This window comes from Phycodurus eques, chromosome 5 (assembly GCF_024500275.1).
Source record: "Phycodurus eques isolate BA_2022a chromosome 5, UOR_Pequ_1.1, whole genome shotgun sequence".
NCBI lineage: Eukaryota > Metazoa > Chordata > Actinopteri > Syngnathiformes > Syngnathidae > Phycodurus > Phycodurus eques.
This window is the reverse complement of record NC_084529.1, coordinates 21724647-21748297: the sequence shown is the minus strand read 5'-3', so window position 1 is coordinate 21748297 and position 23651 is coordinate 21724647. Positions and strand designations below refer to the sequence as shown.

The window sequence follows — 23651 nt, the reverse complement described above, 5'->3', positions numbered from 1 at the left end:
ATGGACCACTTGAAGACTAGCGCCTTCCCAGCGGGATACGAGAGCGATAACAGCAGCGATGAGTGGTACATGGAGCGTCCCCCTGACAAAAAGTCTTTCGACGTTCAGGCAAGTTCGACTTGGTGAAAAACTATTGTAAACGTCGCCTCGCGCTACCAGAATTAGCTAGCTTGCCGCCATTAGCTTTGCTAATAACTTATTCCTGGCTAGCTCGCGAGCTAACTTTGCTCGTTCGTTGTCATCAAACTCCGCCTTTAACAGTTGGAAATGCTTACGCGTTTATTCATCACAACATAAATGACTTTGCTGAAGTGCTGATAATGATTAAACGATGATTATAATCGTAGTATCGTAAGCTATTAGTTTAGGCTTAGTCTGCTATTTCCTCAAGTCTGTACTGTCAGCGGTGGGCAGTGGCCGAAAATTGCACTCGAGTAGTGTTACTTTTGAATAAAGTGATTCAAGTAAAAATCAAAAGTAGTCATCCAAACAATTAGGGTACGAGAGTAAGGGGAAGTATTCAAAGAAACAAAAATATCTTAGTAATTGGTGGCTAATTTATGACTTATTCTTTTTTTTAAATCACAGCATAAATGTTAAATAGACCAAAATATAAAATAGGAATGTGCAAATTAAGATATTGCCGGATACAACATAACATTTAACATCGTTTTATAAAATACGGGGAATTCATCCACAAGAAATGGTCTTAAATTAACTTTCTTCGTTTTTATACTGATGAAAGAGGATGCGTTTGAAGTGGAATTCTTGTAAGATGAAATGTTGATGTTTTTGAGTATAGATGACATAGTGTATGTAAATGTGTGTGCCAACATTTAATGAGTTTAGTCTAAGTATTTCTCCTAATTAGGATTTACAGACATCAATAAATTCACCTTTCAGAGGTCTTAGAAATGTCACATTGGTGTCCACTGGCATTGAGTCAGCTGACAAGACAGATATTTTATTAAGTATAGATCAGTCTATGTGGTTTGCATGGCCCACTTTTATTGAATGAGAGGTTTTTTAGATTTGATGAAGGTAGCCTTTAAAGTAGGGATGTGCCGATCACATTATTTATTTATTCATTTATTTTGCACCCAAGTTCGAGTCACTTGATTATGAGTATTTGCTAATACAGAGTCCTGATCTGGTGCTTTGGCAATGCATTACGAAAAAAAACATGCCTACAGATTGTCTCAGTTGACTTTTTTATTTTTTTTTAGTTTGTATAAAAGTATCCCAACATGATACCTTTTTATATTACAAAATGTCTCGTGCAGTAGTGATTCAAACTAAGTAAACAAAATCTTTTTATAGCATCTTAGTGGTGAAGTACAAAACAACGATGCAAACACATTACATTTAAATATCCTGTCTGAAATAAACAAACTAAAACATAAAATATAAAAAATTCCTCTTAGTGTAGTAACAAAATAAAGATATTAAATGGTCAATGAATCAATTGTAGAAGCAAAACTAGAGTGCTTAACTCCACACACATTAAGTAACAAAAACAAAGTCCCATTTCAGCATAGTGTGGAATATCCTTGCCAGTGTTCTCATTTTGTATTTGTGTGTTTGACTGATTGTCCTATTCAGTAAATGGCTGAAAAGTGCATCTGCGACTGTAGCGCTGCTTGCCCACATGTGAGGGCATTACAGTACCTTCATTGCTCCATTTTATTTTTTGTCACTTCACTTGATAGTATATTTAGCTCGCGACACAAAGCAAAAAGTCGAGCAAGCGTCTGCTCGTAGCTTGAAAAGATTGTAAATTGGGGGCCTCATTTGTCTAGGTACCACTGCATTTATAGCTCTTTCATTTTCCATTTACAGGGGTTGTTTTGTTCATGTACTGAATCACAGTGTTGTATATGACTGGTTTATTTGTCATTGTGACAGAATCTTGATAATGCCATGGCAGATACTGTAGATAAAGTCTGTTTACTGAAAAACGCCATCAGTGAAGGCAATGTTGGTGCCATTGAACAGCTGCTGGACAATGGCAAGAACCTTTTTATTCATAAAACACAACAATTAAATGTGTTTGTATACAGTATATGAGGCTACCTAGTAGTAATATCGTTGACGTTGTGCACAGGCATAGATGTGGATTGCAAGCTGTGCTTTGACTGGACTCCTCTGATGTGTGCTGTTGGTGTGGCGAACGACAACGTGGCCAAATTCCTTCTGGACCGAGGAGCCAACGGCAACTTTAGCAAAGGTCTCCCTCACAAACTAAATAAATGCGTCTTGATCATGTAGAGTCATTTAAACTTTTACCTTCCACTATGAGACAAACCAAGCAGTGTGTCTTCAGTTACTGTACATTATAACTGCTTATGAAGTGGCAAGAGAAAATCCTTTTTGACAATAATAAGCAATTTCCTAATCATATGAAACTAGTGAGTCATATTGATTTTCTTTCATAACAAAAGTAGTAATCTTAAAATTATAGTTGTATTTAGGAGAGAAAAAAAGTTGCAATTGTGCCAGAATTTATTTTACATTTTTATTTTAGAAATAGATTTTTTTTCCCCGATAGATTTGTCAAATGTTATGCAAGACAAACGTTCAGAGAAAATCCGATTTTTCTTGGAATAATGTCTTTATTTTTCAAGAATAAAAGTTATGATATTACAATAATAAAGTTGATTTTTAAATGTTGTTTTTATTGAGGATTCTTTTTTTTTTTTTTAATTAAAAATTTAAAAGAAAATGAAGTCCAGATCTGGACGGAGTAAAATAGATTTTTTCAAGGTGAAAAAAAAATCCATATTTTCAATAACAAAAAGTGACGCTCTTACAAAAGTTATGTCGTTTTCATATAATTTAAAAGTGAATAAAGTTAGAATAGTGTATGAAAAAGTAAAAAAACAAAAACCAAGTCAGTCATTTTTACGAGAAAAAAGTAATATTATGAGAATAAAGTTGTAATCTTCTGTGGGTAAAGTCATACTTTTTGTTGTAAGCAGTTGAATTTTCGTGAAAATTGTCTTAAGAAGAGACCAAAACAAGCCACTATAGTCATAACATGATAGTTATATGGTCGAAATATTACAAGATACAAAGCCATATTTAAACAAGTGAATAAAACAATTTCCACATACACATCATTAATGATCATCAGATGTTGATTTCGTTTATTTTATGACCTCTGCTAAAGTATAAGTCGACGAGATTGATGAGGCCTCCTTTCACTTGGCATAAGCAGAACACCGCGGAGCAATCATTCCACGGCATCAACATCTTTCATCTGACATTACTTAACTACGATGACGCTAAAGAGGAAATGTTGCAGAAACACCACACCGCTGATCCCTGGGAGTTCTTTTTAGTCCAGGCAAAGGACCGCTGCCTCATCATCCAACGCATGTGTTGTGTCGAGGTTTGCCACGGCGGAGCAACTCTTCCATGTCGGGGAGGCCTACATCTTTACTCAGTGCAGCGCCACACTTGTTGCACAATGAAACATTTATATGATTTCATAGTCATAACGGGCCTCAGAAGGAAACCGTGCCAACATTGTGGCTCTCAACAAAATGTTTGACATCACTGGTTTAAGCTACTGGGAATGGGAACAAAATCAGGAAATAGATGATCATCAACTAACAATGACTCTGCGATTGGCTGGCGACCAGTTCAGGGTATACCCCGCCTCTCGCCCAGAGTCAGCTGGGATAGACAGCATCACGCCTGTGAGGTTAAGCGGTACGGAGAATGGATGAATAGATGACTATCAAAATGAAAGAAAGTAGTGCTAAACATGGCATTTATGGACATGCAAACCAGACAAAAGTATTTGGACAGTCTTTTCTGCTGCGTTGTGTTGGCTAACGACTACTACTACTTTTCTTAAAACATTCATTTGTAGAGGAGGGTAAAAAAAAAAAAACTCGTTAAAATGTGGATTAAAAGACAATTAGTTTTTTTATTTCTATGATTCATTAAGTTATGATTACCAATTATTTAATGAAATAACATTCTGAATGATCTATATTAGTAATTGTTAAATTTTATTCTTTACAGTAAATCAATTGGCCAATTATTTAATGAGGTAAAATGAATTTATTCCTTTTTTACTCATTTAACAAATTTTGGGAAACCACTAAATTAATGCAACAGGTATTACAGGAGTCTTGATAATATAAATGCTTGGTGGGCTGGATTAAGAAAGAACCATATGTAGCATACGGGTCATACTTTGCCCACCCCTGGTCCATACGAAGTTCCAAATTTTGTATGACACATTTTATACACTGATGTTGAAATTAAATGTTTTGTTTGTTTGTTTGTTTTATTTCCAAAACAGAGCATACTCTTGATTAAGCTATGTAATTTCAATTCCTCAAAAATCAACAGGCACGTCTTTTTGTGTGTTCCAAGGTAAGCAGTGTGCTTGTGTCATCTTTAAAAGCACGCTACACTGTTGTTATCTTATTAGCCGAAATGCTAATGCCATGCTACTAACACAAGGCCCAGTTAAATTAAATAAGTTTTTGCTGGAACGCCATCAAAAGTTCAAGTGAGTCCAGGACGATTTCACGGACGGGACGGTTGAGGCAGGTGAAGTAAACAATTAAACGGGCCGATGGCCTTTTTTCCCCAAGTGAATCCACGAGTAAACGCATGAACGACGCACAACCCGGTCGTCACACTGCTGCCATTCCCGCTCACCAAAATCTCAGGATCAGCATTTATTTACTCCGATCCCATGCAGTCGCAAGCTGGGCCCGTTTGGTTTGCGCCTACGCAAAGAATATATAAACAACAAAAACACAGTAACACACATACAGATGGAGAAGCCCAAACACAAATACACTTTACACACAAACACATTGCCGGAACTAAATGGGGATTGAATGCGGCGCCGGGGGTCTCGGCTTGCTCTTATCAGCGTATGAACAACTCTAGACGTCATCTTGAACAAAAGATGCTAATCTAGCGACATAGTCAAAGTTCATCCCTTGCTTCCCATGAGGGAACATCATCCAAGCTTTTTTTGTTTAAAAAAAAAAAAAAAAAAGAAGTCCTTTTCACCCAATAGTTGTCATTTAATTTGTTGATTAATTGTTGCAACTCTCGTTGTAATACTGAATTCCAGCCTAGGGGGCAACAGAAGTTACATTTTATAGCTTTAATCACTGTCCAAATATAGAAGTTAAATCAAGAATGGAACTCCCGACCAAAGAAAAATTCAATTAGGATCTGAGAACAAGGTGCAAAAATACTCCAGATTGTTTGGAAAGTTCAGCCCTTGAAGCCAGTTGAAGCCAACATGAAAGTCGGCATGTCTATTATGAGAAAGCACACAAAAAAGTCGAAAGAAGCCGAAGCCTGTTAATTTGGTTTGAAGCAGCCATTTTATGGTCAATTTAGGCTCGTTTACAGGGGTCCTTCAAAGATGAGAAGTCCTCCAAGAAATGTTGTCCTATTGCTACCAAAGTCTGAAGCACATATATGAGAATGTGTTGATGAGTTTCGAGGTGTCAGGTCATGCCTCAATGTTTGTCCACGTAGGAACCCCATAGTGATTTGTACTAATATAAAAATGTATATACTGTATGTGAGAAAATGTTGTATTACTGTCTACAGATGGCTGGACCGTGCTCATGGCTGGCTGTACTGCACTTGCCAAGGAGGACAAAATTGCTCGCTGTGTGGACCTTCTGCTCTCCAGGAACGCTGATCCCAACATGGCGGATAGGTGAGTCTGCCATCAACAAGGAAGTTTCATTCCCCCTGACGGTTGTTTTCTGCTGACATATGGCCCCAGTATAGTACAGTGCAGTGAAAAAAACTTCTGGCCCCTTCCTGAAATTCTTATATTCTTGCATTGTTTTCCCACATTGTTTAAGATCATCAAACAAATGTAAATCAGACAAAAATAAACAAACCTAAAATGCAGTTTTTAAATGCTGATTTTATTTACTAAGGAAATAACCTATTCAAAGCTACCTGACTCTGTAATGTAACGGTAATACCCCCCTTGTTAAATCATGAATTACCTGTGGCTAATCACATTTTTTTTGGTTAATTTTCACTGAACACACCAAAGCCTGATTACCTACAGACCTGTTCAAGAAATCACTTAAATAGAACCTCCATCCATCCATCCATGCATTGTCTGTACCGCTAAAATCTCAAAAAGGTAACAAAATGCCACAATCCAAAGAAATTCAAGAACAGACAAGAAATAAAGTAATGCACATTATGGCAAAACATCTCCACTAAGATATGAAGGATTCTTTGCCAGTTATAGAAAACGCATGGTTTCAGTTGTTGCTGGCCCAACTTTGTGTTAACCGCAGAGCTTTGAAAACAAATTACAGAATCTTAAAATGGACTGTAATGTGCACAGCCAGTGGAGGAAGCCAGGACAGGAGTTATGTGCTCCCTCTTATGTGTTCCAGTTAAGAAGCGAGTAGCAGCATTTCAGACGAACTGGAGTCGTTTGAGGGAGGACTGGCTGACTCCAAAGTAAAGTGCATTACTGTAATTCAGTCGGGATTTGATAAAGGCATGGCTTACTGTTTCAAAGTGCTGCTGTTCTGTGAAGTACAAAGCGCTAAGTACAAATGAACATGATCAGTTCCAATATCAGGAAATTCAGTGACGCATACTGTCTGCTGGTAAGCACAAAGAAAATGACCTCATCCCTTTACCAAGGGAGATAATTTCAGATTCGAGTCTTCAGTTCCGTTTCTTTTTTCTGGAGCTTTGGTTTTGTTTATCTTGTGTGTCCGTTATGTAAATGTGTTCATTGTGTCCTGAAATTCTTCTTTCCAAAGTCTAAAGCACTAGTTTCTTCCTACGACCTCTTGGAAACTTAACATTGCCTTGTAAGATAAACAGGCTGTGTTACACTATCCCTTGCTAATGATTTGTCACCATCTGCGACCACCCTCGGAAACTGTCGGCCATCTTAAAAGAAAACTTGTTTTGCTGTTGAGCGTGTTTTATTTTCTAAGATTACGCTGTGCGCAAATGAAATGTTTTCCGTGTTTAGCCTACAAACTAGCACGCTTCACTTTACCAGTGCCAAGTAAGTGATCAGTTCCCTGCGAGACCAAATGTTTGAGCGAGGCCGCATATCAGAGATGCTAACAAACCCCACAGCTCAAAGAGAAATGTACGTTGATGTGGTTAAGCGCCATCAAACCTCCTCCCCCGCTGTCGTCGCTTACGTCGGAGCATCAAACCAAAAATTAACACCAGCTGCGTTGGTCTCTGCTTCAGTGTAAACAAACACACTCTCAACAAACACGATGTGGACTCCCAATTGTTCACATGCGCTCAAATTTACTCGACTGTTGAGGGCGGAAGTGGCTTTGAGCTGCTATGCACATGTGAGCATGCACAGCGGCTCCTAGGCCCGCTGGTCTGGAGCTGCGGTTTTGCTCTCCAGCCTAATAAAGACATTTCTCACCAAATCTGACAAATTCATTGCTATGCAAAAATAGCCTCTTTCATACAGAGATTTGACAAAATGTCACCCTTCACAGGCAGTGTGAAATGGGATTAAGTCTAAAGAAATAGAATTAAAATGGTTGTCATTGCACAGTGAACCCTTAAACACAGAGAAAATTGTTGTATCTGAGTTGTAAAGGAACAACCAACATTAATCCGCATTTGCCTTTCACATAGAATCCAGTGAATTTTGCAACAATTGTGTGTACTTTCACACCGTGACACAGCATCCCACAATCGGATAGTTAAACAGGTCAGCACCACCGTATTAGTGTGACGTATAAAATAGTTGCCTGACAGCAAGAATAGATATCAAGAAAACGGGCCGATGGAAGTGAATGATAACCTTCACACCACTGCGCTGGAATAGCCGAGTACCCTTGCACACAGGCGCTGACTGTCCTGATTGTGGTAAGGCACTGTTACTACCTGTAGCCTGTCACACAGAGATCCCACAACAGAAGATCCAACATTTATCCGCATTTCCCTTTCACACAGAATCCAGTCAACCCATTTCACCACTATGTGGAATTCACTTTTTTCATTGGATGTTGATTATGCTTATAAAGCCAAAAAGAAGTTTCATACCGAAAAGTACTGCTTCAGCTCTGTCTTTTTACTTTAAAAATGGGTCAGTCTGACCCGTTACATAACTGGAGGCTTAAGCTTTCCTTTTGAATTTGTGACGTCTGTTAATCACGATTAGACCTTAAATCTCAACTGACCTTTTTATGGTTGGACAGTTGAATAGATAAGAGTGATCTACGGTGCCAATGATTGGAACACTCACACAGAAGCTGTATGAGAAAGACCTTGTGAGGGCCGCCACGCCGGCAGTAGAAATGAACGATGCGACCGGTCCGGTTCCCACTGTTCAAAGAGGAAGTGCACCGAGGTGAAGTGGCGAGGAATGTATGCGAATTGGCATAAAACATTAACTACTTGAAGGTGATTAATATGACTGTTTGCTGTCACGCTGTTTGACCAGCGCGGACTCTTTCCCAGATGACTCACTAAATCACCGCCGTAAGTCAACAGTGAGTTCGCCTTTGAGGTGTGACAGGTAAAAAGCGATTGATGTACAGTGTTTGTCCCTCTCAAGCACGATTACAGGAATTGAATGTGGAATTGTCTTCATCTACAGGGTCCCCCCAGGGCTGCGTCCTCTCCCGCCTACTCTATATCCCGTATACATGAATGAATTTGTCAAGAGGTGTAAATTGAATGTTTAAAGCCTGTTGTAGACCACGCGACTTGACCGAAGTCGAGTGAACTGCCGTGCAGTGTGCAGGATTCTGGAACTAGTTTTTATGAGTGGCTGCCCGTCGGCAATTATATTTTCCCACAATTTGAAATTTGAAACGCAGGTGAACGGCGTTGAAATATTGCAGATGTGACAGCCAATCAAAAATGCTATGTTGTATCACATGATCTTTCTCAACAAAAATAACGCTTCTGGGTACTAAGGCAGATCCGGCCGGCAGCCCCAAAGCTGTATTGATGTATTATAGTATTGGTTTACAATAACAACTATATTTAGAGTTCTTTGAAAATTCAGCCCCCAAAGCTAGTTTCACTTATCGACATGAAATGTGGTTTTCATGTCTATTATGAGTAGAGCCACAAAAAAAAAAAGTCTGAAGAAGCCGTTCCCCAAAAGACAGGAAGTTTGGGCAGTCTGCCATTTTGGTGAGAACCAGCCATTTTAGAGTCATTTGGGTTGTTTCCAGGTGTCCTCAAAGACAAACCTGTCCTTGAGATTTTGTCTAATTGCTACCAAATTTGAAGTACATATAATAGACAGATGGACGATGCTAAATTGCAAAACCATTAAGTTTTTGTCGTTGCGTGTGGTGGACCATGGACATTTGATGATTTACCACATATGGTGTCTTATTTTTGGAAGGTGTTTGCGTGCGACAGGGAGTACACCATCTTTGTTTTGGGATCTGAAGGTGGTGCAAGGTTTAAAAAGTTAAATTAGAGCATTAAAACCCAGTTTATAACTTGTCGTGCGTCTTTTTAAGGTCTCAAGTGACGTGCTTGATGCTGGCCGCCAGAGACAATTACTGCAAGGTCCTTAACCTGCTGGCGTCCCACGGGGCTGACCTCAATATGCAGGACGCCAACGGATACACCGTATGTGACATTATTGCTCGTACACGTATACAGTGTGTGCGTGTGTAACAAAGGTGATGTGGCGATTCAGGCCTTGTCGCTTGCCGTGCACCACGGCCGGGAGAAGGCCGTGCTGAAGCTCCTCCAGCTCGGAGCCGACAGCACCATCGTGACCAATGCAGGAAAGAGCCCCGCTCAGCTGGCTCTGCTTCTCAAGCACGCTCAGGTACCTTCGACACTGACTCTACGTGGAGCAAATATGACAAATACCCAACTAGGTAGGTACAGTATACTAGAGCGAACCCCCGTTCATCACGGTAGACGCTTTCCAGACCCACCTGCAATAGGTTGAAATCCACATTATAGAGAGACCATGACCATGCTTTGAACACATGTAAACTTATTTAAACACACTTAAACTTATTAAAAAAAACTTTTGAAACATATTGTAAATGGGAATAAAAATTAACAAATTTCAAAGATAAAATGTATATAATGTTGTAGTGTCTGTGCGCATATATATATACACACACACACACACACACACACACACACACCGAATCTACCAAAAGAAAGAATAATAGACTCTTCTTTCATCAGGGAAAAAAAAGTTTGATTCAACCTTTTACCATTCTTCAGCTCAATCATCAGCAGAATAGGTTGGTTTCACAAAATATAGTCGTTTCTTGCAGAAAGCGGCGAAAACTAGCTTTTTGTGAAAAGATGCATATCGTTGACACAAATATTTGTTGCTTTTGATAGCAAAAGATTGTATTTACCAATATACATGCGGCGTGAGCAACGTTGCCTCACCGGATGACACTTCAGTCATGGGCTCGTATTTTTTAGTGGCTTTTTATATGCTGACCGTCATTCTTATCATTCATCCGGGATCTCCGTTGTACTTTGTCACGATCACAACACACACACACTTATTCTAACTTCCGCGACACATACTCCGCTAGTATTATACACGTACACACTGTTCCATTGTAAAGTGCTTGTCCGACTTCCAACCTGTGGCCATTTTACCCCTCATAGTCATGTGTGCCGTTTGTTCGGCAGTACAGTTATTTACAAGCTTGAAATTCACAGCCCAGCAATGTAATTAATCCACCGTTGCCTTTTGACGCAGAACCCAGCGAAGAACGATATTGCCGCGACTGCTGTATGTGCGGGTTCACATGCGACATGTCAGCGACAGCTGTACTCTGTACCTTTTATTTAATGAATACATTTTTGTGTTATGATGTAAATTATGTACATTTAAAAACACGGTTGTTTATAAATGTACTATATTGTGTGTATTCCTCACACCGTGTAGATCTCCAGGATCCTGTCCTCCTCATGGAAAATAGATCCTGTCCTGCCTTTCAGCTCCACTGAGGAATCACTTTCCACAAGCATCAAGACCAATACTCAGCCTCCATCTTTTGTGGAAAGGTAAAGCATTGTAAAGTAACCTCGATATGAAAATATACTCATAGATAGCTGCAAAATGTGCATAAAAATGTGCATAGATGCACATTGCTTTGGGCTGTCCTGGTTGAAAACATCACACTGAGGTAACAGTTTGACTTTGTGTGTTTGTTGCCGCCTACTGGATTCTCTCGTCAACTGCAGGAATCAATATGTTCGCCCTGATAGAAAATAATAAATTAATTATTATAAGTCACAGTGTCTCTTTTTCACGCCAGCGTACCCAAGCTGGATGACCTGGAGCTCCTCCTTCACGGCCTGGAACTCGGCTATCTCATTGACATCATGCATGTACGTCACCACTTATTATATTATATTATTTGTACACTTTCCAGCCATGTCCACATGCGCACACATATTTTTAGAAAGTATACTTTCCTAGCTTTGGGATGTAAAAAAAAAACAAAACAAAAAAAAAATCCAATTTGGTTGCTTCTTTCCTGCTTTTTTAACATAATCTCTCAGCTATTCCTAATATTTAAAATCACCCCTTTGATTGATATTATGTCTGAAATCCTTTCTACATCTAAATTAGGTTTAAAATCATCCCTGAGCTATACATCATGTTTAAAGTCATACCAATGTATACATGATGTTTAAAATCATTACATTTAGGTACGGTGTTTAAAGAAAAAAAAAAAAAAAAAAATCATCCCTGAGTTGTACATTGTTTGAAAACATTGCTACATACATGTTTACAATCATTCCATTAATGTATGGTGTGTGAAATAATTCATACATACAGTATATTTTCTTTAAACTGCAAGAACTACATAATAATCATTCCTACATATACATGATGTTTAAAATCATTTGTACATATGCAACTGCATTTACATTGGGCTTAAAATGGTTCCTGTTATGTACACTGTTTAAAATCGTCCCTTTGATGTGCATTTTTAAAATCATTCCAACCATTCCCATGTGTATATTATGTTTAAAAGCATTATGACATGCACATAAAAATAAATACTCCATGTACATGTTTAGGCACGGTGACCGACTGGTTAAAGCGTCAGCCTCACAGTTCTGAGGACAGGGGTTCAATCCCCGGCCCCGCCTGTGTGGAGTTTGCATGTTCTCCCCGTGCCTGCGTGGGTTTTCTCCAGGCACTCCGGTTTCCTCCCACATCCCCAAAACATGCGTGGTAGGTTAATTGACAACCCTAAATTGCCCCTAGGTGTGAATGTGAGTGCGAATGGTTGTTTGTTTGTAATTACCCTGCGATTGGCTGGCAACCAGTTCAGTACCCCGCCTCCTGCCCGATGATAGCTGGTATAGGCTCCAGCACGCCCGCGACCCGCGTGAGGATAAGCGGCTCAGAAAATGGATGGATGGATGCACATGTTTAAAATCATTCATAAATGTACATTGGGTTTAAAATAATTGTTATATTTAAAATCACTTTTACAGCTGGATCATGTTTAAACATTATGTATAAAAAGATCAGGTTTTGTGGACAAAAAAAACAAACAAACAAGTTTTCTGCCAAAAGGCAATTTAAAAAATGCTTTTGTGAAATTATCCAGGTCTGTGTGGTCTTCCCACATCTCCCTGATGTCACCATATTGATTAATGATAGCATGCTGTCACTCTTATTACCTCCACAGGTGAGATGTTACAGTAGCAGATGTGAGAAGCTATGACATGTTCACGTAATGAGGTGTGCTGTTTACATATTTTATTAGCACGGTAGCTGGAATTAACACAGGTTTGAACCCAGTTTGACAGATGCTGGTGTCGGCCATGCAGGTGCATCTGCTCCTGCCGTGCGCTCAAGTTGTGCCGTGTTCCTTCACAGGAGAAGGACATCGCCTGGAGCGAGCTGCTGACTATGGAGGAGGAGGACCTGGCCAAGGTACAGGGTGATTGCAATCTGCGACGACTGTCCGTGAACATGAGGATGAAAATGAGGGTAGTCTGTGCTGTACAAGGACACGTATGACGCTGCTACGCTCCAGTGACCGTCACATGATGTGTTGCAGCTTTTTGTGAATTTTCAATGTTGTGTAGATGGGAAGTATGTTACATCTACAACAAGTGTGACCCTTTATTTTCAAGTTCAATTTACTGAGTTACCAGCACCCGTCATTATGTAGACAATCTAATGAGCTGTATTCAAAATTGCTTTACTAAGATAATAATGGTGGTTGTATTTTTGTGGTTGTAGTTTGCACTGGTATTAGGGGTGACACGAATCGTCAAATAATTCGAGTACCTCGGATCCCAAAAAAGAGCGAGCTTTACATGTGTGATTCAATGAGTGGGAAGATGAAAGCGGTGAACCGAAACGGCAACGACTACGAAATGGAAGAAAAAATGCTTGGAAAAAAAGACAAAGGGTGTCTTAAGTGTGGGACCCTTGCAGATTAAACAGCAGCAAGGCTTACACCGTGACGTGTAATGGTTAAACAATGAAATTGTGTTATTTAGTCATATGAGCAGTTCAAAATATGAAATAGGAGAACCTATTATAGCATGTAAATATAGACAATACAATACATAAATAATGTTAATATTATTAACATTTTGAATAGTTCAGGTACTGTAAAATTATGTTCAAAGTATATAAAATAAATAATAAAGCATGTAAATAAATATTTATTCATGTACAGTATAATACAGTACACATGACTAACACATTTAAATATTGTACAATAAAATGGAAATATAATGGCCTGCAAATGAACTTACTTTATTTAGGTACACGAGAGGGTCAAAATGCATATGAGGAACTGACAGTGCCCATTAAAAGTGAGCTTTACTATCTTTGTAAAGGCAGAATTGTAGATGTCATTAGTTTCTGCAGGTGTGCCTAATGGTATGCAAATGAGCTAAGACCACTGTTGTCTTATGATAGGTTGGAATCACAGATGCAGAGGACCAGCAGAAGGTTCTGAGTGCCGTGCGTCAGATGCATTTGGACAAAGTGGAATTGGACACCATTGAGGGACTTGGGGTGAATGACAGCGGGTTCGTATTACCACGTCTTCTCATTGTCCCAGATGATCGCACTACTCGTCACTTTAAACCGCATACACTCCTTGAAGTCTCAGCGCCCTTTGCACAATGGTCATTGCACCGGACTATTGCAATATTAGTCGTTCGAACTGCTCTAAGTGCTAGAGGACTCTGCATCTTTTTGCACAATTGTTTTTTGTCAATGTCTTTATGTCCCCAAAGTGTTCTGTAAATTGACTGTTTGTTGTACTAGAGCGGCTCCAACTACCGGAGACAAATTCCTTGTGTGTTTTGGACATACTTAGCAAATAAAGATGATTCTGATTCTGATCAAACGGCTCTTGTCAGATGGACAAATAAACAAACAGTTTGTAGGAGTCCATATAAAATATGTACAGTGTTCCCCACACATTCGTGATTCGCTAAATTATGTTTTTTTTATCCATCCATTTTCTTCCACTTATCCCAGGCCAGCCGGGAAATCTAGTCTCTCCAGCGTGTCCTGGGTCTTCCCCGGGGTCTCCTCCCGGTAGGACATCTCACCAGCGAGGCATCCAGGAGGCATCATAATCAGATGCCCGATGTTCTGGCTCCTCTCAATGCGGAGGAGCAGCGGCTCTACTCTGAGCCCCTCCCGGATGACTGAGCTTCTCACCCTATCTCTAAGTGAGAGCCCGGACACCCTGCGGAGGAAACTCCTTGCGGCCGCTTGTATCCGGGATCTTGTTCTTTCGGTCACGACCCACAGCTCGTGACCATAGGTGAGGGTAGGAATGTAGATCGACCGGTAAATTGGGAGCTTCGCCTTTCGGCTTAGCTCGTTGTTCATCACACCGAACCGATACAAAGTCGATCTGCCGTTTCATTCTTCCCTCACTCGTGAACAAGACCTCAAGATATTTGAGCTCCTCCACTTGGGGCAGGATCACATCCCCAATCCAGAGAGGGCACGCCACGCTTTTCCGAATGAGGAGAATGGTCTCAGATTTGGAGGTGCTGATTTTCATTCCAACCGCACTCTGCTGCGAACCGCTACAGTGAGAGTTTGAGATCACGGCTTGATCAAGCCAACAGAATTGCATCATCTGCAAAAAGCAGAGATGCAATACTGAGGCCACCAAACCGGACCACCTCTCCCCGTCGGTAGTCTTTCTCCATGGCCTCACCGAACTCCTCCCATACCAGAGTTTTTGCTTCAGCGACCACCAGAGCTGCATTCCGCTTGGCCATCTGGTACCCATCAGCTGCCTCAGGAGTCCCACAGGCCAAAAATGCTCAATTTGATTCCTTCTTCTGCTTGACCACTGGTGTCCACCAATTGGTTCGGGGTTGCCACCACGACAGGGCTGACCACTTTACGGCCACACCTCCGGTCGGCCGCCTCAGTAATGGAGGCGCGGAACATGGTCCACTTGGACTCAATGTCCCCCACCTCCTCCGGAACCTGAGCAAAGTTCTGTCTGAGGTGGGAGTGGAAACTCCTGACAGAGGATTCTTCCAGATATTCTCAGCAGACCCTCACAATACGTATGGGAGAGCCAGGTCGGACCGGCATCTTCCCCCACCATCGGAGCCAACACACCACCAGGTGGTGATCAGTTGACAGCTCCGCCCCTCTCTTCACCCAAGTGTCCAAGACATGCGGCCGCAAGTCCGATGACACGAACACAAAGTCGATCATCAAACTGCGGCCTACGGTGTCCTGGTGCCAAGTCCACATATGGACACCTTCATATTTGAACATAGTGTTCGTTATGGACAATCCGTGATGAGCACAGAAGTCCGATAACAGAACGGTCCCAGGTCTTACTGTCATTGCCCGCATGAGCATTGGAGTACCCTAGCAAAATGGTGGCGTCCCCAGCAGGAGCGCTGTCCGGCACCCCCTCCAAGGACTCCAAAAAGGGAGGGTACTCTGAACTGCTGTTTGGTGCATAGGCTCAAACAACAGTCGGGACCCGTCCCCCCACCCAAAGTTGGAGGGAGGCTACCCTCTCGTCCACCGGAGTGAACACCAGTGTACAGGCTCGGAGTCGGGGGACAATAAGTATATCCACACCTGCTCGGCACCACCTTTATATGGCCCGCGAAAGCAAAATCATGCTTGTCAACTTTTGTGATTTTTGCTAAAATCTGTACCCAAATTGTCATAATAATAAACAATAATGTTGAGATATTGCATTTTTATGGTACCAAACCCTTCTTCTACAGTACCTTAAACAATACTTGAACAAACGATAGTCCTTGTCTTCTGATTTCAAAAGTAGTTATCCCTCAATTTGTTGTGTAATGGTAATAATATGTTTTGGTGATGATTAAACATTTATATGGTTTCACTGTTCTAACGGCCCTCTGAGGGAAATCATAACTACAATCGGGCCCGAGACAAAAAAAGAGTTTGACACCCCTAATCTGTGTGGTTTGTCAATCGAATGCAAAAGACGGCATAAAGCTTGACCTGATCAGATTTCCGTGTCTTTGTGACGTAGAAGCTTGCTAATTATTCGAGTAACTTCCCACTTCACGGTTGGTACACGCCCTTTCGTCTCAGGAAAAATGGCTGAGTGACAATGGTGGAGGAGGTGGATTAAATAGCGAAGCTTTCGGTCATTGTCGTCATAATGTGGGTGAGCGATGAATGCCTTGTACGTTGAAGTGATTGAATGGGACCCGCCACTGAAAATATCACCCTCTCTTTTATTTCACCCCTGTCCCCTCCTCTGTGAGGTTGTGAGTACTGGGCGAACAATCCAACGCTTGGTGAATTTTGCTTCAAAATGTTAGTGAAGCCGCATTGAATGATCCAAACGCAAGACTCTATGAATGCTTGGCTGCTGAGATATCACCAACGGCCAATCGGAGCGCAGCTGTTTTCCTTATATATATTGAGAAGAAGACCAATCCAATCAGAGCAAAGCTTATTTATATGTCGCATATTCATGAGAACTCCGTGCATCTCAACTACCAGGTGAAAAAGACCAACTAGAATAGCATGCAAAAAAAGACATTCTGGGCATTTTCAGCCCAAATTATCTTGCAAACCCGATTAAAAATGGGGAAGACCTTTAAGTATTGTTTATAAAACACAGTGTATATTGAATATACTGTATTTGTATAGCTCATTGGCAGCCGACTGGGTCTCGCTTAAACTTAAAATCGGGAAAGTTATTTTTTGTTTGTATGAAAGCTCATGCGCATTATTGATTGGCTGTTACGTGTGCAACGTTGCGACGCCATGCACCGACCGGCAGTTCAAATTTTGAATCGCCGCAGACAATTGGCTGACCGTCGGCCAGTCATAAGAACTAGTTGCCGAAGTTCAGTCGGGTTCGGCAGTGTCGCTCGGTGGTGTATGGCGGGTTTAAGACTGTGCCTGTCCTCCCCCACTGGAAGTTGTCCATCACACCTGTGAGCACCTCACTATCCCTCCCCCCTCCCCTACCCCATGTGTGCTCAACTGAACGTTCACCAAGTAGTAAAGTAATGGATGAAGTAGAGATATAATGATTTGTAAGGCGAGAGGCGATGAGAGCTTACAGCAGAGTCGGCTCGGCGCACCCCATCGCTCCGTGTGGGCTCAACGGACGGACGTCAGGAGATAGAAGGATGGTGCAAGGCTTGACCAGGACCAGACCTCCTCCTGAGCTGCCTCTTCGCTCACCTACTGAGAAAAGACACTCATTAAGCGACAAGTGATATTAAGCATACTAACAGCTTTTACTGTGTAAAACAATAACAATCCTAAATTGTGTATATTTGATATAATACACTATATTCATTTCATTATTGGGGAACTGCGTCTGGCTGGCAACCAGTTCAGGGTGTAGCCTACCTCTCGCCCAAAGTCAGCTGGGAAAGGCTCCAGTACACTCGTGACCTTAGTGAGGATAAGCGGTACAGAGATTGGATGGATATTGGGGAACTTTTGATCAATTGAAGGAGGCACTTAGGGATCATATTTTGAAAGGCTATTCTTACATGACTTAAATGCCGTTAATATGGACAGAATGCATAGAAAAGCAAAGAAAGACAACAAAACAAACAAATGAAGAATGGTTGAACACAATTTTCAGCATGTCCATAGATCCTAAGTCTAAAATCCGAGTTTCCAATATGGAGTTATTTATTTATTCAAAAGTCTGGAAATACACAATCACAATGTTGGCATGTACTGTATGTTTTATATATATACTGTATATATGTATAAAAATTAATAACATACGGCACGGTGGGTGACTGGTTAGCACATCTGCCTCACAGTTCTGAGGACCGGGGTTCAAATCCCATTCCCGCCTGTATGGTGTTTGCATGTTCTCCCCGTGCCTGCGTGGGTTTTCTCCGGGCACTCCGGTTTCTTCCCACATCCCAAAAACATGCATGGTAGGTTAATTGAAGACTCTAAATTGCCCATAGATGCGAATGTGAGTGCAAATGGTTGTTTGTTTCTATGTGCCCTGCGATTGGCTGGTGACCAGTTCAGGGTGTACCCCGCCTCCTGCCCGATGATAGCTGGGATAGGCTCCAGCACGCCCACGACCCTAGTGAGGAGAAGTGGAACGGAAGATGAATGAATTAAACAAACCAAAGTAAAAGTTGCATAAAAACAGAAATATTTGAAATTTTATAAAAGCAATTGAAATGAAAATAAAATATTAAGAATAGAAATTGTACATATAAAAAAAGTTCAAAAATGAGAGAATCTTTAAATTCATACCTTTTTAGAAAGTCAATTACCACCTGAAAGTTACATTTAAAAAAAAAAAAAATTATATTGCAACTATATTACTGTAATTTTTTTATGTATAATGCGCGCTTGAGTATAACACACTCCCAAAATCGACCCCAAAAATCTGGAAAACAATTCATGTGTATAATTCGCACCATATTCTCCGATTTCCTCAGATTGAACTGTCGCGCTGCTTCAGTTTCCTACATCTTGGGCGACACTGATTACTTTCTTTTTAGAAGTGGCTGAGTAACTAGCCCATTTCTGACTTGTAGAGCATCCAAAACAGGGATTAATTGATTTTAAATTGTTAAAATAAAAAAATAAGAAATAAAAACAATACCAGGCAGTCTCACACATTTTTCCCTCTGTAAAACAACAAAGCGTAACATAACATCAGATATTTCTGCGGGCGTGCTGTCATCGCCGTGCTAGACAAACTAGGAGCAGGGAGAAGGGAGGCCAGGCCGCCTGACACTGTTTACACTGCTCACTCTGACAGAGTGCGCCTCCTCCGAGGCAAATGTAGCGCTAAAATAACAACTATCAATAATCCACACTGTCAAGTATGCGGCTTGATGAATACGAATCACTTATCATCTGAAGACCATGTTCACTGGGTGTGAGAATGGCTGGCCACCTGTTTGCTGAGGTGTTCAACATTTTCATTTGTATCCATAAAATAAACTTTATTTCAGTGATTACTGTTTTTTTTTTGTTTTTTTTTTTTGTCGTTAAGGAGCGAGGAGTTGCCTTAACTTTCTGATCAAGCTGAAGCAGCACTGCTGCTGCCTGACGGAAACCATTCAAGACACCATCCGCCGCTTTCCCATGCAGGTCTCCAAGGTACACCGGCCACTTCATTAGCCACACGTGCTCAATTCCATCAGATCCAACATCACATCAAAAAGTTCAGTTTTTACTTATTCGGTTGGGGGGGGGGGTTTCACTCCAGTCCTGTAGGTGGCGTTAATGCACATTACAAAATGGTTGCCATGCCAGCATCCATTTTCTATAGTACTTGTCCGCATTAGGATTGCAGGTGAGCTGGACCCTATTTATGAACTGTTCAGTGTCAGGGCACATACATATTGTGGAGTGGTCTCTTGGGTGAATGTAAGTGCCAAGTCTTACCCCATGGTATAAATGAATTGATAATATTGTTTACTGTTATTCCAAATATGCTTTTGTACAAATATATACCCCCCCCCCCGTACCCCCTCCTACCGATCTGCAGTTTAGTAATCAAAGATTTTGAAGCGTTACCATGACAATTTTAGATTGGCTCTCCTACTGCATGGGAGCAGTTGTGCTGCTTTTGTGTGCTAATTTGTGTTTGGGTGTAGCTGGTCTTCACACTGGACCACAAGAGGGAGGCGCAGGCCGTGTGCAGCCAACTGATGGTGCAGACCAGAGACCTGCAGACCGAAGTCAACTGCCTTCACAATCTGCTCTGCCAGGTCCGCAAACGTCTGCATACTGTATTCGAATGTTGACAAGCTGCGGCATGTGTGTGTGGGTCTGTATGTGTGTGTGTTCGTAGCAGATAGTCTAGTCTGAAAGAAGCGAATCCTCACAGCCCATAAGTCAGCACCGCTGTGACATGGCCCTGTCAGAACACAGACACCAGGGAGAGGGAAGATGGGGGGTTTGTGGCGGCGTATGTTGTGGGGTGACGGAGTTTAGAGGGCTTGATGGGTTAGGATTTGGGTTGAGGGGTGAGAAAAAGAGGTGAAGGAGCAGCACATAGACATATTGGGGGTGGGGGGACTGTGGTTCCTCAGCTGTGTCAAGCAAAAATCTGAAGACCAGTGGAGCCCTTTTGGACTCACTGGTCCTAGACTACATTTGGAGTACCGGTACAGGATGAGGTGCTGGCGCCTAGAAATGTGGCTCCTAGCCCAAGGTGGAGAGGAGCAAGGTGGGAGTCTCAGACCAAATGATTTGTTTGGTTCTCAGCTTTAGTAGTTCCTCGCTTAGGGAAAGGTCTCGGAATCCAGAGGAGGGCCTTGGCCTTGGCCTATGGTGGGGGTCCCACACCAAATTGTTTATTTGGTTCTCAGCCATGAGATAATGTTCTGTGCATAGTATCTTGGCCTAGAAAGGTGCGACCTAGTGTAGGGTGGGGAGTCCAAACCTCGGTAAGTTGTTTCTAGTCCAGAGAGGGGCCATGTCCTACATTGAGGTGGGTTGCGGCCTAGAAATGTGGGTCCTCAGCATAAGTGGCGGTGAGAACAGTCCTCGTTGGAGGTCCCGGATCAAATTGTTTGGTTCCCAGCTTTTGAGGCTCCCAGCCTTGAAAGGTGGGCCTCAGCCCACGGTGTAGGTCCCAACTCAGGTGAGTTAGTCCCAAATACGTTTGGAAAGCAGGTCCTAGCCCAGGGTGGGGAGTCCAAGCTGTGGTGTTTCCAGCCTAGAAATGAGTCCTTGCCTAGAGCGAGAGGTCCCAGCACAGGAACGCGTGTCCTGTCTAGTAAAGGTGGGCCCTAGCGTAGAAAGGTTGGTTCCCCACATAGAAATACCATCCCTAGCGCAAGGTGGGCGTCTCAGAGTCCCAGTTTATAAAGGAGGATACGGGCCTAGCCCAAGGAGGTATTTCTAGCCTAGGAGGAGAGTGTTCTCTGCATTGAGATACCAAGACCGGCCGGGTATTCTTTGCTTAGTAATATTTTCTAGTCTGGGACTGTGGTGGTCCCAGACTAGAAAAGTAGCGGGTCCTAAACAAGCCGAGTTGTTTGCAGCCTGAGGACGGTGGTCCTAGTTAGAAGGGGATCCAGGTAGTAGAGGGAGAGCTAGGCTGAGCTTGAGAACCAGGACTTAGCCCAGGGTAGGGATTTGCTGATCTGGCGAGGTGTGTCCCAGCCCAAGAAAGAGATTCCAGACTAGTCAAGGGAGGTCCTAGCCTACAGGTGGGGGGTTCCAATGCCACTATTGACTGATGGTTATGGTCCAGAGGAGCCACAAATGGAATAAAATGGATGCGTTTTACACACAGATGAACGAGGCCCCGAACTACTGTAGACTTCCGCCTCCTGTCGCCCACGGCAACAGGAAGCTGCCACCCCTCGCGAGGGTTGCTGTGGGGACACTGGGGGCCGCCCTCCTCCTCTTCTTCAGCCGCCGCTATCTGCCCAAGTGAAGGAATGTTCTCACTTCATTTTTATTCTTCTTTATGTTTAACCAGGCATTTTTATTTGTATGTTGTTACCAGGACCTCTTCTAAGATGTATTTTATTTTTTTTCCATTTTCCATTTTTTTTTTTTTTTTTTTTTTTTACAAAAATATGTTCAAATGTACAAGTTTGTTTAATAAGAGATGGTCTCGAGATGAAAATCTTGATAAAGAAGTTAAAAATGAAAAAACTAATTTGCTCCTGAATTTCAAAAGCACCGTCCCTGAAACAAAAACAAAAATAAATAAGCAAAAATGTGAAAATTTGCTCTTTATTTGACGTTTTTTTTAAATCTTTTATTTAAAAAAAAAAAAAAAGATGCTGCAGCAGCAAGCAGGTTTGATTTGTTGAAGTGACTTTTGCTTCCCGGGAATGATGCGAAAAATCCAATTGCCTCGTTAGTCTGCCGTAGATCAAAGATGGAGGAAATGCATGGTGACACTTCAAACGGCGTGCGACACATAATCTCATAGGTGATGCTTTGGGAGAATCGCTCATTCCGATATCTCACTCATTAATAAGCACCCAGACCTCTACTAAGGCAACAGCAAAGGGGAATGTAGCAGCACACGAGAATAATAATAACAAAGAATCCAAAAAAATCTGGAATATCAGCAATGGGTGTCAGTCTATGTGTCAACTGTGCATGAAAAAAATGGCTGCTCTGTATACACAGAAGTGAATGTGAACAGCAGTAAGAATAGCAGAGTTGTACGTAGCATTGAATTTTTTTTACCTCTATATCGCATATAGATAACATAATACTGTACTATACTAATATACTATAATACTATATTCAGAAGTGAACGTGGACAGCAGGAAGAATAGTCAGCAGCATTGTATGTTAAAAAATGCTACACATTTATCAATCATTTCTGTCTATTTTAGTAGCTGAGTGACATACAGTATATGTGATTACATTATATATAAAACAGAACACTATAAAGACAGAAGTAAATGGTCAGCATCAAGGATAGTCAGCAGTGTTGTACTGTATGTACAGTATAAGAATTGAAATGTATCAATGTATAGTTCATATTTAGGCAGTTGGGTGACAACTATACATAAATCCTTAATATATAGATTATACAATGCATACTATATGTACAGAAGTAAATGTGAACCGCAGCAGGCATAGTCAGCAGCAGTGTTTATCGGAAAAACTTTAAACCGATCGGTTTAATCGGTTGAGCGACAACTTCATATGAATAAATCTATAAACATGATATACTATCCTGCCGTACTATAATAGAGAAGTGAATGTTGCTCGCAGCAAGAATAGTCAGCAGCGTTTTAGCAAAATCAAATGTATCAATCAATAGTCTGTATCTACTGTAAGCAGTCTGTATGTTGGCAGCTCAGTGATTGCGATTGATGAAGAATACTGTCCTATGCATACTGTACCTTACATAGAACTGAATATGGACAGCAGCACGAATAGTTTGCAGGATTGGAGGCAGTGTTGGGGTGCAACTAAATACGTAACGAGATTATGTAATTCAATTACAAAAGTTATTGTAATCCGTTATATGACTGGGAGAAATTGCCCCATTTCCATGATAACATTTTAGTTACGTTTGAAAAATAATTATTTTGTCCACATCACTTCCTTCTTCTGAAGCCGACGCTTGTGATTGTCTCTCTCTGGTCATGTTCCATTCTGCCATCGTCTCAAACATGACATATTTTTCCAAATATGATCTCGAATCACCTTGTGGTGC

At 41.5% G+C, this 23651-nt stretch overlaps 1 protein-coding gene across 1 annotated transcript; it reads left to right on the top strand.

The window, feature by feature from the left end:
* asz1 (ankyrin repeat, SAM and basic leucine zipper domain containing 1) lies at positions 1 to 21896 on the top strand. The gene is made up of 13 exons (XM_061677359.1): positions 1 to 108; positions 1906 to 2008; positions 2105 to 2227; positions 5599 to 5710; positions 9501 to 9612; positions 9683 to 9817; positions 10916 to 11034; positions 11289 to 11361; positions 12872 to 12928; positions 13931 to 14043; positions 19504 to 19603; positions 20104 to 20217; positions 21753 to 21896. The coding sequence occupies exons 1-13, from the start codon at positions 1 to 3 to the stop codon at positions 21894 to 21896; spliced, it is 1413 nt and encodes a 470-aa protein (XP_061533343.1).
* The last annotated feature ends 1755 nt before the right edge of the window (positions 21897 to 23651 follow it).

What these genes read in the sequence shown, in the direction of transcription:
- asz1 (XM_061677359.1), top strand. Translation starts at nt 1, where the DNA reads ATGGACCACTTGAAGACTAGCGCCTTCCCAGCGGGATACGAGAGCGAT. An exon ending in TGAACAGCTGCTGGACAATG is followed by an intron (nt 2,009 to 2,104) that starts GCAAGAACCTTT and finishes CGTTGTGCACAG; the next exon opens with GCATAGATGTGGATTGCAAG. An exon ending in ATCTCATTGACATCATGCAT is followed by an intron (nt 11,362 to 12,871) that starts GTACGTCACCAC and finishes GTTCCTTCACAG; the next exon opens with GAGAAGGACATCGCCTGGAG.